General features: G+C 51.6%; 11 protein-coding genes across 11 annotated transcripts; 6 read left to right on the forward strand and 5 right to left on the reverse strand.

Annotated features, from left to right (window-relative positions):
* Nucleotides 1-75: 75 nt before the first annotated feature.
* Nucleotides 76-359, forward strand: N7525_001811 (uncharacterized protein; the record flags this gene model as incomplete). Its single annotated transcript, XM_061212061.1, has 2 exons — nucleotides 76-130; nucleotides 205-359. 2 exons carry the CDS (start codon nucleotides 76-78, stop codon nucleotides 357-359), a joined length of 210 nt encoding a protein of 69 aa, XP_061071287.1.
* A 556-nt stretch (nucleotides 360-915) lies between these two features.
* On the reverse strand, nucleotides 916-2,188 carry N7525_001812 (PAPA-1-like domain-containing protein; the record flags this gene model as incomplete). The annotated part of the gene is made up of 3 exons (XM_002557537.2): nucleotides 916-1,170; nucleotides 1,238-1,344; nucleotides 1,399-2,188. The coding sequence occupies 3 exons, from the start codon at nucleotides 2,186-2,188 to the stop codon at nucleotides 916-918; spliced, it is 1,152 nt and encodes a 383-aa protein (XP_002557583.2).
* A 974-nt stretch (nucleotides 2,189-3,162) lies between these two features.
* Nucleotides 3,163-3,624, forward strand: N7525_001813 (peroxisomal membrane protein PEX14; the record flags this gene model as incomplete). The annotated part of the gene is made up of 1 exon (XM_061212062.1): nucleotides 3,163-3,624. The coding sequence occupies one exon, from the start codon at nucleotides 3,163-3,165 to the stop codon at nucleotides 3,622-3,624; it is 462 nt and encodes a 153-aa protein (XP_061071288.1).
* Nucleotides 3,625-3,664: 40 nt separating this feature from the next.
* Nucleotides 3,665-4,408, forward strand: N7525_001814 (peroxin Pex14/17-Penicillium chrysogenum; the record flags this gene model as incomplete). Its single annotated transcript, XM_002557536.2, has 1 exon — nucleotides 3,665-4,408. The coding sequence occupies one exon, from the start codon at nucleotides 3,665-3,667 to the stop codon at nucleotides 4,406-4,408; it is 744 nt and encodes a 247-aa protein (XP_002557582.2).
* Nucleotides 4,409-4,894: 486 nt separating this feature from the next.
* On the reverse strand, nucleotides 4,895-9,117 carry sec31 (putative protein transport protein (SEC31); the record flags this gene model as incomplete). The annotated part of the gene is made up of 8 exons (XM_002557535.2): nucleotides 4,895-4,939; nucleotides 5,000-5,298; nucleotides 5,353-8,077; nucleotides 8,133-8,219; nucleotides 8,277-8,510; nucleotides 8,564-8,669; nucleotides 8,732-8,848; nucleotides 8,909-9,117. 8 exons carry the CDS (start codon nucleotides 9,115-9,117, stop codon nucleotides 4,895-4,897), a joined length of 3,822 nt encoding a protein of 1,273 aa, XP_002557581.2.
* Nucleotides 9,118-9,563: 446 nt separating this feature from the next.
* N7525_001816 (RNA-binding protein) lies at nucleotides 9,564-10,081 on the forward strand (the record flags this gene model as incomplete). Its single annotated transcript, XM_002557534.1, has 2 exons — nucleotides 9,564-9,884; nucleotides 9,944-10,081. 2 exons carry the CDS (start codon nucleotides 9,564-9,566, stop codon nucleotides 10,079-10,081), a joined length of 459 nt encoding a protein of 152 aa, XP_002557580.1.
* A 277-nt stretch (nucleotides 10,082-10,358) lies between these two features.
* N7525_001817 (uncharacterized protein) lies at nucleotides 10,359-10,979 on the reverse strand (the record flags this gene model as incomplete). The annotated part of the gene is made up of 5 exons (XM_061212063.1): nucleotides 10,359-10,458; nucleotides 10,598-10,610; nucleotides 10,673-10,735; nucleotides 10,836-10,851; nucleotides 10,920-10,979. 5 exons carry the CDS (start codon nucleotides 10,977-10,979, stop codon nucleotides 10,359-10,361), a joined length of 252 nt encoding a protein of 83 aa, XP_061071289.1.
* Nucleotides 10,980-11,207: 228 nt separating this feature from the next.
* Nucleotides 11,208-12,033, forward strand: N7525_001818 (cytochrome c oxidase subunit VIb). Its single transcript, XM_061212064.1, has 6 exons — nucleotides 11,208-11,316; nucleotides 11,392-11,394; nucleotides 11,508-11,538; nucleotides 11,601-11,682; nucleotides 11,741-11,804; nucleotides 11,864-12,033. Exons 1-6 carry the CDS (start codon nucleotides 11,250-11,252, stop codon nucleotides 11,896-11,898), a joined length of 282 nt encoding a protein of 93 aa, XP_061071290.1. The 5' UTR covers nucleotides 11,208-11,249; the 3' UTR covers nucleotides 11,899-12,033.
* A 543-nt stretch (nucleotides 12,034-12,576) lies between these two features.
* Nucleotides 12,577-13,251, reverse strand: N7525_001819 (uncharacterized protein; the record flags this gene model as incomplete). Its single annotated transcript, XM_061212065.1, has 1 exon — nucleotides 12,577-13,251. The coding sequence occupies one exon, from the start codon at nucleotides 13,249-13,251 to the stop codon at nucleotides 12,577-12,579; it is 675 nt and encodes a 224-aa protein (XP_061071291.1).
* A 230-nt stretch (nucleotides 13,252-13,481) lies between these two features.
* N7525_001820 (uncharacterized protein) lies at nucleotides 13,482-13,765 on the reverse strand (the record flags this gene model as incomplete). The annotated part of the gene is made up of 2 exons (XM_002557532.2): nucleotides 13,482-13,552; nucleotides 13,606-13,765. The coding sequence occupies 2 exons, from the start codon at nucleotides 13,763-13,765 to the stop codon at nucleotides 13,482-13,484; spliced, it is 231 nt and encodes a 76-aa protein (XP_002557578.2).
* A 1,060-nt stretch (nucleotides 13,766-14,825) lies between these two features.
* Nucleotides 14,826-16,367, forward strand: N7525_001821 (phenylalanine--tRNA ligase; the record flags this gene model as incomplete). Its single annotated transcript, XM_002557531.1, has 1 exon — nucleotides 14,826-16,367. One exon carries the CDS (start codon nucleotides 14,826-14,828, stop codon nucleotides 16,365-16,367), a length of 1,542 nt encoding a protein of 513 aa, XP_002557577.1.
* Nucleotides 16,368-16,703: the final 336 nt, after the last annotated feature.

Consider the following 16,703-nt stretch of genomic DNA (forward strand, 5'->3'; position numbering starts at 1 on the left):
TAACCGATTTCCCGCATCACCTCCGCAACCTCCCCCAACTGTGCAAATCTCGCCGTCTACCTCAATTCCTCCGAAATGAGTCGCAATTTCTTCCCTGCCCTCTTCGCTATTGGCGTGGGTGTCTTCACAGGTAAATCTTCTCTACAGCAAAAACAGCCCATGTCTGGTATCAGTCCCTAATCTCGAATTTTCTATCTGCTTCAGGCTACTATACCTTCCAGCCGACATTCAAGCAACTTCAATATGAGAAACAGCAGGCGCAGACTTTACCTCGATCTGATCCTGCTGCTCTGAAGCAAGATACCAATTCTCCCACCAAAGCCGAGTTCCAGCAAGATCCCAAGTCGACGAATCAATGACGATGACCGGCCTTCGCCTTGAAGCGGCATTCTGAACATTGGATTGGCCTGGGTACCACCAAGCATGATTGCGCCAGTAGCCTGTTCTCGGCGCACTATGCTCTATTGGAATTAGTGCTCTTCGCCGCGCTCCGAGGCTCCAGTGTACATGGCACCATGTGTCTTGCTGTGCCACACTTGCCAGGTCTTGTGACCGGCCCTGGAGGCCGTTATATATATCCAGGTTGGCGCAGCGGCCAGTTCCGGAGTAGTTATGGGTAGAGTACTGAATGGACCTAGAATCGACTAGCCCGCGTACTAATGAGGGTTTCGGACTAATTGAATACAAAAGCCGGTTTTCTCGGCATACCTGGATAACTGGAAACATTTGAAATAACTAGTCGATGTATTGCACGACATTTAAACCTTGACGTTTCGAAGAGGCATTTTTGAACGCCGTTCGCAACACACGCAGAAAATCAATCCTAGCCCCTTGCAATGATGTAGTCCATTCCCGAATACCTCAGTAGAAAATCCTTCCATAAGCGCCAATCCGTTGTAGTTTCTGCATGTAACATCAAACTTCTTCCACCATCTTTCCCGCAGGAACTGTGGGTGCGCCGAAGACACGTCCGGCAGGGGTACCCAGCCATTCTTCTGGAACGCTGACTCTACAACCATTTGAGCCACTGACCCAGCGCGCCATGGTAGGGTCAGCTTTATCGGTCTCCGCGGCTTCCTGGCCGGGGGTGCCATCAGCGCCCTCGGCTGCCGCAGCTCGACCACGCCGCTTGGGGGCCTGCTTCTTGAGCAGTCGATTAATTGTGTCCATCTGTTATTCAGAGTTAGCGGCCGTTCTCAAATGGCATGCGTATTGTAAAGTGCCCTGTTGCGCATACCTTTTCCTCTTCATTCCGCTTCTCACTCAGGTTCTTTCTTCGCCGAGCCATCTCTGCACGCCGCATCTGGCGTTCTTCAGCGGTCAAATGCTTCTTGACCTGGGGTTCTATTTTAAGTCAGCTTCGGTTTCGACAAAATTCAACTGTCTGCAGTTTCTCACCCATAGGAAGTTGCAAGAAATCATTTCCCAGGTTTCCTCGCTGGCGCTTGGTGGTCTTGCCACTTTGCATAGCGAGGGCATCACTATCCATGTCGTCGTCTATTTCGTCCTCTTCATCGAGTTCATCTAGATCATCACCATTGACATCTGGAACGGCACTTTCGTCCTGATCTTCAGCCTCGGCTTCGGCGTCTTCATCCGTATCGGAAATAGGCTCTTCCTCGTCTTCTTCTTCCTCTTCGTCTTCTTCCATATCCATCTCCTTGGCTTCCACACTCTTGGGCGGCTTGGCGCGAGACGGAGGAGTGACCTTACCGCGCCTGGTAGGCTGGGGCTGGACGTCATCCATATCAATGTCGCCATCAGCGCCAGCGTCGATATCGGCATCTTGATCTTCATCGTCATCTCCGGGTGCATCTTCATCGTCGACTTCATCCTCTTCTTGATCGTCCATTTCCTCGTCGCTTGTAGCAACTTCTACAATCTTCTTTCGGTTCCGACTGGAGCGGGGTCCCGAAACAATGGGATCCTCCCGGAACACATTGACTGAGCGCCGTCCAGTAGCACGGCCAGCACCCGTAGCTTCCCGCAATTTGCTAGAAGGCATTTTGACAGTAAGACGGAGAGATCTCTTTCGATCTCCTGAATTCAATGAAGATCGAGAGACTGAAACTAAAGCAGATGCGGTAGATGCACGAGTTTGTCTCGTAGACCTGGTGGTCATGTTAGCATCTGGTTCTGGGGTGTCATCTTGTGTCTTTCGCGATCGAAGGGATCGACGGAGCGACATGGTGGCTTTATCAAGTGTGACAGAAGTCTTGGGGAAATGAAAATGCAGAAAGCAGAACAGCAAAAAGAAGCGGGACAGAAAAGGTCGATAGGCAAGTGTGTGGCAGTATGAACTAAGCCATTAAGCCTCTGGGGAGGGGCAGTCTGAGGAGAGAGAGAGAAGAAGGAAAGATATCCAATCACTTCATCCAGTGCGAAGCGGAGCTGCAAACCGGGAAGATACAGATTGCTTTTCTATACGGGCAATGCGAACAAAGCGCACTGTTACAGGGGGGAGCAGGTTTTGGTCTCTCCCTGGGGTTTGGGATCTAACCGACCCCGTGGGCAGATGGGAAGGAACACAAAACAGTAAGATCAACTGGGGGAAGCGCCATACTCACAGGTACTTTTCTCTAAGGTTTCAGATCCTCCAGGTGTCCAGTCGCTGACGCTGGATGAACGAATGAAGTACTGCACGGTCCATTCTGCCGGGCGGTATCGAGTATATACGCCATTTTGGAACTATATGGGGATGATCTTTTCAATATGCCATTGATCTATCCGGATAAAATGTAGAAGCAATTGGTGTAGATGACTCTATATAGCCTTCATAGCCTTCAATAAGACCTGGAGCCAGGTGGTATGACTTCGTCTTACGTGCAGGCTATTTTGGGTGAAGATGGTATCTTTGGTTATTCAACTTTCCATATTAAGACATATAATAGCTACATGTACTTAAATACAATTAAGATAGAATGTGCACGACTTATATTTGAATTATTCTTAAACAATATCCTATTTTAGTACAATGTGAACATACATCAGTGTCATCTCAAGATGTACAGCAATATTGATGCCTGAGGTGTAGACCGGCGTTGGAACAGCCGAGGTCGGGTTCACATGGCCCCAAGTCCGGGGAAGGATCCGTCTCCTCTTTACAACACCCCAACTCCTTTGCTTTCTGATATCTCTGGTGAATGTGCCAGGTATTCCATCATGCCTGACGACACATCCAAATCATCATCTATTCCCTCCTGGCAGAGGCCGAATAAGACGGCCGAGGAGTCGCCATCGCCGGCCTCCGACGATGCGCCCGCATCTACAGCCTCCACATCCCGACAAGCTCTCCTAGACCAAGCATCCAAATTCCTAGAAGACGAGTCAATCCGTGATGCACCAACAGAGCGCAAAGTCTCATTTCTCGAATCTAAAGGCCTGAGCTCAGACGATATCCAGCAAGTCCTCGGAATCTCCCGCAATGTTGAGGCAAGCACCTCAACCCCAGCCGAGGACAAGACACAGGAGGAGACACCATCTACCTCACCCACTCAATACCAAGCCACTCCTTCTCCTCCTGCCACCTCCTCACCACCCTCAAACACTATGCCTCAATCACGCCCAGCACCAGTGCCAACACCCGCCTCCCGCGACGTTCCCCCCAATAATCACATACCCTGAATTCCTGTTCGAGCCATCCAAGCCACCTCCCCTCGTGACAATGCGCAGCCTCTTATACACACTATACGGCGCCACAGGCCTAGGAGCAAGTCTCTACGGCGCAAGCGAGTACCTCGTGAAACCAATGATAGCGAGCCTAACGAGCGCACGACACGAGCTCGCCAGCACAGCAGACGCGAACCTGCAAAAGCTAAACGAGAAGCTGGAGAAGACCGTATCCGTGATCCCGGCGGAGTTAACTGCACGCAAGAGCAATCCCTCCAGCGATGAAGATGAAGACGACGCCTCGTCGATCACCTCGGATCCAACCGAGCTGTTCCACCGGGACGTCGCAACGCAGACGATTTCAGAGCCGACGCCACTGCCCAGCGCCACTGACCCCGTCAACTCGGCAGACTCGGCAGCCTTCTCCCCATCGACGGCGGTTAACAACCACGTCAGCCGTGTTGAGTCTATTACCTCCAAGCTGCGTGAGATCGTTGATTCGGAGAAGGATGCCAGTACGCTGGATGACTCGATGCGTACCCGGCTCACCGACCTGCATCATTATTGTGATGGGTTGATCTATAGTGGTCCTACGTACTCTACTGGGTCGACGTACGGGGTCTGGAATTCCAATACCTCGGGCTCGAGTGATAGCTCTGGTCTGCGGAAGGCGGAGGATGAGGCCATTGCTGGGTTTAGGGCTGATATTCGCGGTGTGAAAGGTGCGCTGTTGAGTGCGCGTAACTTCCCTGCTAGTCGCGGAGGACGGCTTGGTAGCCTTCCCGTCGGTGGACGGTGATCGGGTTGAGTCGCGGGGTTTTGGTGCGACTGTATGAATGTATATAGATTGCAATGGATTCTCTAGGTGTTTATCTAGGCATATATGGGTCCATATTTTCATGTAGTCGATTGCATTTGGTTAAATTATAGCCTGGACCCTAGTATATGTATCCATTGACCAGTAAAACGAAAGCCACATCCTCATTCGATTCATCTCTATCTCGCAGTCTAAATAAGAAAGCATCATGTAATGAATAGTATCAATCAAATCACACTTAGGAAACGTTGGAAATTTTATGCTTTGCTCATGATTGGACCTATGCCCCCAGGAGAGAAGAGGAACGGAAGAAAATACGCAAGACATTAATTATAAAACATTGAATGGACAAGGAAGATGAGAAAATTTAGAGCAACGCTGAAGTATAGAGAAAAACAAGGCCAGGAATACATAAGTTATACCAAGCCTTTAGCATTCCCTTTACTCGACAAGGTACAAGGGCGTCATTTACGGAGTAGCACGGCTCATGCTAATCAGACGCTTCACACCGACCTGTATTTATATTTGTTAGTGACTGTTCAAAGCTTATAAGACTAAGCAAGGTTCACTCACCATCCAGTTGCCACATTCGTCAGTCCGGTTGGTCATGATATCAACATGAATAGCGAGGGCGGCATTGTAATCGCGTTGCTGGAGTGCGCGAGCCAAGTTCGCCATGTCCTCAACGGTGTTCGGCTTGAGCAAGTCCTCGTTGTTGAGGTGATCAAAGAGGATGTTCAAGCGGCGCTCGGCGTCATCAACCTGTGCCTTGAATGCCGCAGGGGCCCGGGTCTTGACGCGCTGCATGTCCGCCGACAGAATCTCGAAGACGGGCTGTGCGTTTGCAGGAATGTGTGAACGGTCACCGGGGGCTGTAATAAGGGTCAGTTGACTGGAACTAATTATTGGTAACTGAGGTTACTCACGATACTTGGGAGCCTGAGGAGCCGGCCTCTGCGACTGGGCTGTTGGAGGCCGAGACCCTTGAGGCGGCGGTGGGATTCCCTGGGCCATAGGTGGAGGCTGTGTAGCAATGGGAGTGGTGGGTCCATATGGGTTTGCCGCAGGGGGTTGTGATACTGCCTGTGGGGCGTATGGCGAGGCAGAGGCCTGGGGAGGTGGAGCCACTGGGCCACGAGTCTGCAGTTGCGGGCTCGCTGCCTGGGCGGCCGGGCTTGGTGCATACCGGTTGGTTGGGGGTGGCACGCTAGGAGGAGCGTTGTAGGGCGACGCTCCGCGGGGGATAGATGCCGGGGGGGACATGGTTGACCCCTGAGCCAACGGCGGTGACTGAGGGAGAGAAGCGTATGGGTTGGCAGGGGGCGGCGGGGAAGGCCCAGGGATGTTAGATCCAGGTTGCCCACCAGATGACGGCGACATCATGCGGGGCGGCGGAGGCACCGAGCCCACCTTTGGTGGGGGAGGCACGGATGGTGCGCGTGGAGCACCAACCGGGGGAGGTCCTTGGGGCATATTCGGTAACTGGTTGGGGAAAGGAGAGGCGATTGGCGCAGAGGTTGCGGCAGGAGTTGCACGGCGGGGTGTAGGAGCCTTCGCAAAGCCTTCTGGCAGATCGTTCCATGCAGGAAGGCCAGTGGCCGTGGTGTATGTTGTGACTGTGTTGGCCGGCGACTGGTTAGATGACGCCCGAGGAGGGGGAGGGACACCAGCACCTGCGGGCTGTTGTCCGCCGAATGCAGATGGTGGAGTATAACTGGTAGGCCTCATGCCCTGAGTTGGCTGGTACCCAGCTGCCGATCCGTAGGCGCCTCCTGTCGACATAGCAGCGTAGGGGTTGGCAGGCTGAGCTGGCGAGGAGGTCGCTGGGGGTGCATATGGATTAGCCTGCTGGGTAACAGCAGGCGCAGGTGGTGCATAAATGTTAGGAGCAGCAACTGGTGTTGGAGTAGCAGCAGGGTTGAAAGTTTGCGCCGGCTGGTACAAATTGGGCTGTTGCGGGAGGGGCTTGAAGCCAGATTTGACTCCGGCAGCCGGCTGGGGTGCCTGTCTTGTGGCAAGCTTGATGCGGTTGCGGGCTACTTCAGCTTCGGGGTGCTTCTCGGGGACAAGGTCGAGGTACTTCTGAGCAATTTGCAGGCGTCCATGGGTAGCGACAACATCGGCATATTCAATGTACTTGTCGTACAAGACGCTCAAGCGCCAATCCGAGTCCTTGTTCCGCTCCGTATCCTGGAACTTGGTGACTTGGCGGAAGATGGTAACCTTCTCGATCAGACCTTGCAGAGCACGGACATGGATGGAGAAGGAAGAGTTGTCAGTGTTGCTTTCAATTCCTTTCTGCTCATTCTCGCGGAGCTCCTCAACCCAGATAGCAACAACCTTCTCAAGCTTCGAGCCTGCCAAAAAGCAGAAAGAAGCATCCTTGCGGGCGCTCTTATCGTCGCTGTTCTGAATCTGCTCCTCCAGGCGGTCACCGAGAGCATCGCAGAGATCAGGGAATTCCTTCTCGTCGGCAAAGGTACACAAGGCAGCCATAACTTCCTTCCAGTTTGACAAGTCGGCATTATGCACCACATCCCACAGGTTCTTACCCACAATAGACGCGAGCAAGCGCATATAGTTCGGACCGGCGGCCTGCTTGGAGAAGTAGTACTCCTGTGCCTTTTCGATGCATTTGGGGCCGCCGCAAATAGCAATCATGAAAGCATCGGACATCTTATCCTCCCGGAGGGCAACATCCAGAGCTTTCTCGAACTCCCCAAGGAGCAAAGCGCGAGTAATTTGTTTCTCTGCCTGGCTTTCTGAGCCATTGAAAATTTGGAATGGGTTGTTGGTTTGAGCACCCTTGGAAGCAGCCAGTTCAGAGAGGAAGTTGTCACCTTCGGGGTTCGCATCGAACATGGATTGCAAACGCTTGTGCTTCTTGACTCCAGCGGGTTTGGCGGGAGCGCCGTTGGTGTCCTCGCCTTCCTTCTTGTCCAAACCAAGCTGCGCGAGACTATCGGCGGCCTCGTCAGCTTGATCCTGGAATCCAAGGTACTCCACCAAACCCTTGCGTGGATTTTCGGAAATCAAAGCTTGCATCACCTTCCAGTCTGCCTTTTCTGCTTCACTGGAAGCACCCGAAGCGCGCGACTCACAGAGAGTACGAATATCGCCCTCTTTCAATGCAGTTTCAAAGCTTTCGGTGGCATTGCCAACGGTCTCATCAACTTCGAATGACGTGATTTTGATATTGGATGTACGAGAGCCCTTCTCAGTCAGACCGAACGAAACGACCCGACCTCCGAAGCCAAATGTAGCACCACAGGGCCGCTCAAGCCAGCGAGGAGCCTTCGGGAGAGAGAACTTGGAGACTTGGGGCTGGGTTTGCGCCTTGTTAAAGAAGTCTTCGCCGTCCAAGGCTTGGTTGTCATCGGCAATGGCCTGGGCGCTATCGCTCTTCGTGTTCTGGAGGGTCTGGATACAGATCTTTCCATCGAATGACGCGGTTGCGAAGAAGTTGGGGTTGTGGGGGTTCCAGCGGGTCTGGAAGGTCCAGTTTGTGACCACGGGGAACTCTCCGTATGCTTGGCCGATTTGGGGGTTCCAACAGATATTACGGTTATCTTTGCCGGAAGAAAGGAGGAGGTCAGGATCATGCTCGCACCAAGAAAGTGAAAGCACACCGGACTCGTGGCCTGTGAGTGTCTATACAAATAATATCAGTATTAGGTCACACCTGGACTCTGAATGAGTAACCTACCCGCTCCGGGGCGTGGGAGTTGCGCAGGTCCCAGACATAAAGCACCGGGTCTGACTCGAGCGGTGACGATGTAATGAGCTTTGTGGGCTAGACGTGAAAATGGTCAGCAATTTTGAAATAACCACGTAGGACGTGCCAACGTACTCTTTCGGGGTCCCATGCGACTGCGCTGACAGCCTTTCGGGCCTTGTTGTTCAGTGTCAGACTCTCTTTTTTCGTCTTGACATCCCAGACCGTCACAAAGCCGGAGCTGCTACCAGTGACCAGAATGTGAGGAACCTTCCTGTTCCAATCCAAGCAGTCGATATCATCTGTGCGGGCGGCGTTGTTGCCCAACCGGAATGGGTTCTCGATGTTGTTTAGATCCCAGATGAAGAGCTACCCAGTAATTAGCCACATATCCATCCAATTACCATCGAATCGCAGCCTACCTCTCCCTTTGCGCCACCGGTTGCCAGAAGGTTCGGGTGTTTCGGGTTGAACTGAAGGGTCTTGATGGCGCCGCTGTGCTTAGTGGTTCTTGAGATCAACGCATCACTGAAATTGTATGATCAGCAAACTATCCCAGGAGTATGGTTCAGGTGTAGAGTTCAACCAACCTAGATCCAGCAAGTAGCTTATCAGCATCCCACAACTCCAGCGAGCCGTTCTCCAAGCCACCCGCAATCACACCCCGTTTGTTGTCTTCGGACGTTGTCCAGGCCAAGTCATTGAAGCTAGTTACATCAATCGGTTAGCATGCTCATTCTCGTTCAATTTCCAAAAGACACTCTTACCCGGAGTCTGTATCAAACTTAGCTAGCGGCTGCAGCTCCTCGCTCGCATCTTCGCGGTCAAGGCCCAAATCCCACAGCTCGAGGCATGTCTTGTTGGAGAAGTCGACGTCAACAGCGCCAGCGCGAGTTCCAGTTGCGATCAATGGCGACGCAGCCCCAGGTGACCAGGCGAAGGTGGCCGTCCTTGGGATTTCCCTCAGACGCACCATGATGATGGCAGGGGAGATATGTTTCGGTGAGGATCGAGACCAATAGAGGATGTAAAATGTATCACCCAAGAAACAACGAAACTCAAGTAATGAGGAAGAAGAGGGATCAAGAACCACCCCCTATGAATAATTGACAATGGGGTGATACTCTAGATGTTCCAAGTATAGCAGTAACCAAGTGGCCTCCTGGACTTGGAGGGACCGGGGAACACACGCTAGACCGCTTTGAGACTCGCCAAAACACTCTCCGAGGTGAGCTGCACGTGATATCAGTCTTCCGTTTCGAGCTGATAGCAAGATACAGCTTGCATTCAGATTCTCGAACAGAAAAGCTTTCTTGGTTGTTGCACGCACTTTTCTCTTCTACTACTCCGTGCAATCTTTTCATATTGCCACCCGTATTAAACACCTACCAGTTTCACCCAAAGCGCAACTACGTACACATCATGAGCGAAACTACGCGGCTTAAGAGCACCGTCTACGTGGGAGGTCTTGACCAGGGAGTGACCGCGCACACACTTGCGGAAGCTTTCGTTCCATTCGGCGAAGTCGTTGATATCTCGCTGCCCAAACCAGACCAACCCAACTCCACCGAAGTTCACCGTGGATTTGGATATGTGGAATTTGATCTGCCGCAAGACGCCAAAGAGGCAATCGATAATATGGATGGCAGCGAGATCTACGGGCGCACCATCAAAGTCGCCGCTGCGAAGCCTCAAAAGGATGCCAACGAGGGCCTAGGCAGCAAGACTGCGATCTGGGAACAGGTGCGTTGGACTCGATTTTATACCTACTTGCGGTCTATACTAACCGGTATGCCATACAGGAGGGGTATTTGGCCAAACATGCTGTCAGTGAGGAGGATAGGATAGCGGCAGAGGAGGCTCTGTCTGCAAGCAGTCGTCCCCAGGATCCCATGCAGGGATTGGAACAATTAGATGTTGCTGGGCCGAAGCCCGAGTGAAGCACGCTACACTTTACGATAGCTACGACGAAGATGACAAACCAAAAAAGCAAGTTTCACACGACAGTACAATTTGCCAATTACACCACCAGGATTCAGGCCCGGGAAGCCAGAATATATACACGGCTCGAAGCTCGAGCCCGTCCCTTTTCTTCTCCACTGGCTTTTCTCAAAACATGCCCATCGGCTTCAAATTCTCCTAATCAACAATACAAGTGGCAAGAATCCAAAAACTGAGGATCGCATTCTGAGAGCTCAAAGAAACATAGTGGTACATTTAGTGCTCACGGCTCTCGGGGCTGTTGCGGTAGAGACGCAGGGTCTTGTCGGTCATCAGCTTCTTGCTGCAAGAGTAGACAGCAGCACCAATGGCAACACTAAATTATGAGTTAGCATCAGGGAATGACATGAGGTCGATTGCCAGTGATGGGTCATGGGGGATAAAATTCCGGCATGTGTCGGACAATAGGTTCCTGGCATCAAGCGGTAGATAGTATCAAACAGGGAGAAACGTACGCAAGGACGAAGCCTAAATATCAAATAAACCGTTAGCTCGATTTCCGATCGCAAAGTCATGACTATAGCACATACCGATAGGGAGCAGCTCGGGGGGCACACGCTTGAGCTGGCGCAGACGCTGGGAGATAGTGTGGGCTGTAGGTGCATGGTTAGTTCAATGGCTGTCCCCATAAAAGTAAAACCATGCTAAATGGCTCTGGCTATCACTAGACTTAGTGACCTCAGAGATGCGTACCACTTTGTTGCTCCTTCTACAGACATGAGTTAGTAACCGAGGGATCGTATGATCACAAGATCATTGCCGAAGGGAAGAACATACAGGAGTAGGGAAGTAGAAGGCCCGAGTGGGCTGCATCCGCAGCATGCGAGTGGGATACATGGCGAGATCAGTGGTTCAACCCTGGAGTAGCAGAAGAAGAGTGGGATAGAGGACGAGGTTGGAACACCAGCTTTCCGAGAACGTGACTGGCTCGGGTGTAAAAGCGAGACGCTCAGTGGCTCTCGCTTGACCGCCCGCGGTCGTATCCGGCACTTCACAGCTTCAATCACCCAACGTCGCTCTTCCCGGCTCACTTTCTCCCCTCCTCTGTTTCCACTCCACTCCAATTCTTCCTCTGTGTTGTTTCTCTAGAAGCTGCACATCGCAAATATGGGTGCTATTCCGGAAGCCGACCCCGATGAGGTCCTCGAGACCAAGCCCTTCAAGTTCGTGACTGGTAAGTCCACTACCCCCTCCCGAGAAAACCGGGGCCATGAGTCCTATAGAGAGTCAATGGCTAATATAATTGCAGCTGGTGCGTAAACCTTGATATCTTTCCGCTTCTTTCGCTCGTCGCATGCGCGTGGACCGATGTTCCCCCGATCGGCTGATGTATGGTGTAATTGACAATTTTCGATTGAATCGCAGGCTACGATGCCCGTTTCCCCCAGCAGAACCAGTACGTGATAAGCTATTATTCGGGTGCCTTTTATATTTTTCTAACGTTGATTCGCTCGGCAGGACCAAGCACTGCTGGCAAAACTATGTCGACTACTACAAGTGCACCACTGCCAAGGGCGAGGACTTCCGCCCCTGCAAGCAGGTAATATCAACACCGTCAATACCCTCAAATCCCAGCAGCTTCTAACAGCGTCTCACAGTTCTACCACGCCTTCCGCTCTCTTTGCCCCAAGGCCTGGACCGATCGTTGGGACGGTCAGCGCGGTACGCACCTAGCAGTCTCCTCTGGATATGTGTTCATTTATACTAACTTGTATTAACAGAGGCTGGCAACTTCCCTGTCCACCTTGACAAGTAGATAATCAACAGCTGTTTTTGGTTGGTCAAGTGAGCCGTGTCAAATTTTTTATGTATCGACAAGTTCCAATGTACTCTACTGGGTCACGCGGGGACACAACCCCTACATTTTTCTAGGTCGTTCCGTCCGTGTAAGGCAAGAAAGGGTGTTGATAAACTCGTATTGTAAAGGGAAATGTTTTTTATCTGGTGCTTGCTCTGACTCTTTTGATGTATGGGCAGTTCCTTTGTTGTACATTCATCTGTATTGCAGAAAGACAACCTAGAATATAGAGCAGGAACCATGATGTCCTTGCGGAAATGCTCTGTATGCGATTCAGTGTGTATAAATCTAATTCTATGTAATCCCACCTCCGACAAGAAAAAAATTATATCATCCAGCATACTGTACAAGGCCACAGGGCCATGATCTAGATATGCTTCGAGGCCCGGGACGGCCTTTTTTCGAACCTCCGATGAAAGAAACATCCGAAAGAATGCAAGCTATATACAAGCCAAAATGAAAATGGTGTGCATGAGTCTCAGGGTGCACCACCCAAGTAGAAAACCAGAGGAAATGACAAGAAATCGTATATACCGAGGATATATCGGACAGAAGGCGTAAATGTTGTTTTAAGATAGGGAAGAATCGGCGGGGGAAAGGAGATTCACAAAAAGGAATAAATCACTCTTTGCATCTTCAAATGCCCTTCAGCTTGCGGTAAAGCTTCTTGTGCTCCTCGAGGAAGAGGAAAGTGGCAATGGTATGAGGGCCAAGACGGATGAAGCTAGGCACCCAACCACGGAAAGTCCATGCCAGGCCTTCCTTGCGGCAGATATCACGCAGAAGACCAATGATGCTCTGACCACCGCCCTCCGCATGAGAAGCCGTCATAATGCGAGTCTTGATCACGTCCACAGGACTGCAGACAGTGGTAGCAACGAAGCCCGCCATGAACGAGGCTGTGAAGTGTGTGCTCAGATTATCAGCCATGCCAGCCTTCTCAATACACAAGCGCTTGAAGGTATCGTAAGAAGCGAGCTGCGAGGCAGTCATGAGGATTGCGCGGGTGGAGTTAGGCCACACTCCGCGGAAGAGAGAACTGAATCCCTCTGTTCGGGTCATTTGAATGATTCCCTGGATTGCGTTTCGGTAGTTGCGGCGCTGGGCGGGAGGGAGGGATGCATCGTGTTGCATGCGGACGTTCATAACATCGGCTGGGTTTCCTGCAATGCCGCCGATGAATCCGGAGGCGGAGGCCATGCCAATGAGGGTGACCAGGCTTGGTGCGCGGTCTGAGGTGGGAGCAACGCGCGATTTCAATTCTTCATAGATACCGAAGCGCGTTGTGGAATATGTAATTTGACGTAACATCGCAGCTGACAACTATACCATATCCAATCCATCCCATCGTTAGCCAACTGTACCCGCGTACTGATAGCCATTGGTATTTGCTATAAACCATATGTTGGGATCGCACATACACCACTGTATAACCCCGTGAAGCCATTGTTCTTCAAGATGTGTACAAACGTCCCGACCATAGTCTTCGGCGCATCGGGCGCACGAGTCTGTAACCGGACCTATTATGCGACAAACAGATATCAGCGCCGGGGCTCGGAATCGCGGGCATGGGCCATTGTCTCGAACGGCTTGGAGCGTCCAATTACCTTAACTGTGGGCGAGTCAGCATATAGTACATAATTGAGTGGATAACTGAGAACGTACCTAAATCTAACGGGTGCGTCACGGACGCTGCGAAGCACGAGGCCGAACCCCCAAACCAAAACGGGTAATGCAGCTGCTTCGGCTTTGACTGCGCGGGCGTCTGAACGGGCACGACCCGGGAATGAGGAGCAGCCTCCAACATCTTGCCACTGTCTGCCATCTTGCTGGGAAACAAGACCCCTAAGTATACACAGTAAAAAAAAAGGCGGGGAGAGTCAGAAAGATATGTAAATTTTTTCTGGCCTTTTCTCGGCTTTTTGAACGTGACTTGACGTAATTTTTCCAAGTTTGGCCCTTTTAAATACCAACGGAGACAAATCAGACTCCGAAACCACTCGGCCAGCCGCCGAATGTAAAGAAACAGCCAATCAGATCGAGTATCTTGATGGGGGCTATCCCTTGCACCAATCATATTCTCGGGTTTGCGGTCTTTTCCTTTGCCCCGGATAACATCTGGTATGGGACATACAGCCCTGGCCCAGGCACTATATCATCCTGCTTCGGTCGTTGAATTGGACGCCGAGGTATCTTTGCGCATACAGCCATTATAATAAGCTTCTATAGAACGGCTGATATGACGGGAATCGGCTATTATGCGGATCTTCGGAGTTTTTACGGATATTGGCCGGTTGGAGTCGGACAACCGAGGGGTTCTACGGGAGGGGCAAGATACTATATGCATGAAGGCTACCAAGAACTCTAGAGCTATATAGTTGTGATGTAATCGGAGTATAAAAGGTATAAATATTCTAAAGACTAGAGTTAGGGCTACCCTATCGATATATTGTTTCGCGGGTTTCTCTCGGCGCAGATGGAATACATAGTATTTGCACTCCAACAATGTCGCATGTATAAAAGGAAAAGCAAAGAGCTGAAATAGGACGCAATATCAACCAATAGCCTACTTTTGTTCTGGTTGAAGTGTGCTTTAAAAGAAATGTATATTTTATAAAGTGATGAAACTGCGTAGTAGACAGGGAAGCCTCAATTTAGATATAAGATTGAAATGATTCGGGATAAGAGCTGCAGCAATTAGAAAGAGCTTCAGACATCTTTAAATCATACGTCTCTCTCTTCTAAAAAGAGGTAAATGCTGAGCGATCTATATTCTTGGTTGAGCAGACTCGACAATGTACTTCGGGGACTAATTTCGCCGACCCGAACATATGTTGATAGGTTGATAGCATTGACGGACAATTCTCACAACGCCCAACTCAACCATGAGGCTATTCGCTACAGGCCGAGCCCTGCGTGCAAGCAGTGGCCGTTGGTCAATTGCCTCAATCCGGCCCCAGATTGCGATTCCGCGCTCCATCCCACGGACTCCCATTCTCTCCCTCAACCGCGAATGGAGCTCAACTACAGCTCGCCGGAGTGGACAGAAAGCAACCACTACCTCCAAGACACAGCAACAATCCAACCTCAAGCTTGAGGGGGAGACTTACCCAACCGACCAGTGGACCAACACCCCTGATACAATCCTATCCCATATCGGACGACGACTCTACCTCGACGACAACCACCCTCTCGCCATTACACGCAAACTCATTGAAAGCCAATTCCCAGCCCCGAGCTATGGAAACTACTCAGAGAAGAACCCTGTCGTCTCAACAAGACAGAACTTCGATGTCCTCGGCTTCCCCGCGGACCACCCAGGCCGCAGCCGCACAGATACCTACTACGTGAACGACAAGACCGTGCTGCGCACACACACAAGCGCGCACCAACAGGCATATTTCCAGCAAATTGCCCGCAACGAACACACCCGTCCAGAGGAGGTCGGATACACCGTGATTGCAGACGTGTACCGTCGCGACGCGATCGACCGCAGCCACTACCCCGTCTTCCACCAGATGGAGGGCGCAATGCTATGGAAGCGGCCGGCGACGGCTCCACTCTCCGCCTCAGCCGAAACAGCGGCGCGGATCATGGCTGATGTGGAGAAGATCCCGCGACACGACGTCGTAGTCGAGGATCCGAACCCGACCATCCACGCGCAGCGGAACCCGCTGCAGGACGAGCACCACAGCGCCGAGGAGGTCGAGGCTGTGGCTGCGCATCTGAAGCGTTCCCTCGAGCGGATGGTGATTAAGATCTTCACGGAAGCGAGCAAGGCCGCTGCGGCGAGTAGCGGTGGTGCGGAGCAGGAGCCGCTCAAGGTGCGCTGGGTCGAGGCTTACTTCCCGTTCACCAGCCCGTCTTGGGAGCTAGAGGTGTTCTGGCAAGGTGACTGGCTGGAGATTCTGGGGTGCGGCGTTATCAAGCAGGATCTGTTGATCAACTCGGATGTGCCGGATCGGATTGGATGGGCGTTTGGTCTGGGCATTGAGCGCATTGCTATGCTTCTTTTCAATATCCCTGATATTCGGCTGTTCTGGTCGCGTGATGAGCGGTTCTTGTCGCAGTTCCGGGCTGGTCATATTGCCCGTTTTGAGCCTTTCTCGAAGCACCCGGCTTGCTATAAGGATGTTGCTTTCTGGTTGCCTCCTGCGGCTGTGACGGGTGGCAACAGTGCTGCTGGTGGGGCTGTGCCTTTCCATGAGAATGATGTTATGGAGATTGTTCGTGGGATTGGTGGGGACCTTGTCGAGGATGTTACTCTCATTGATGAGTTTACGCATCCGAAGACTTCCCGCAAGAGCATGTGCTACCGCATTAACTACCGGAGCTTGGAGCGGACTCTGACGAATGAGGAGAGTAATGAGATGCATCAGAAGGTCCGGGAAAAGCTAGTTGGAGAGCTTGGAGTTGAGCTCAGGTGAGTCGGGCGATTGTTGGGTTATACTTTTGTACTATACCGTCATCATTATGGAGAATATGTAAGATATAGCATTCCTCCCGAGGTCTCATCAGGGAATATCGATATACACATGGATATCACTAAGCTAGGATTCCAATAGATATAGACCATAGCCAGCTTTGTCTTTGATTAAAGTCTAATTTAGTTACCGAAGGCGGAAGGAGAATGAAGAACACCAGAGGCTATAACAGTGCCCCGAAGAAGTGTGTATTATACAGTGAGGAGGAGAGAGTTACCGGGGGACATAGAGGTACAGACGTCACAAAACAAGTGAAAGATACCCCCAACATGAGACAAT

Source organism: Penicillium rubens (genome assembly GCF_028828025.1).
Source record: "Penicillium rubens strain IBT 27055 chromosome Unknown utg000001l_segment0_segment0, whole genome shotgun sequence".
In the NCBI taxonomy this organism is placed as follows: domain Eukaryota; kingdom Fungi; phylum Ascomycota; class Eurotiomycetes; order Eurotiales; family Aspergillaceae; genus Penicillium; species Penicillium rubens.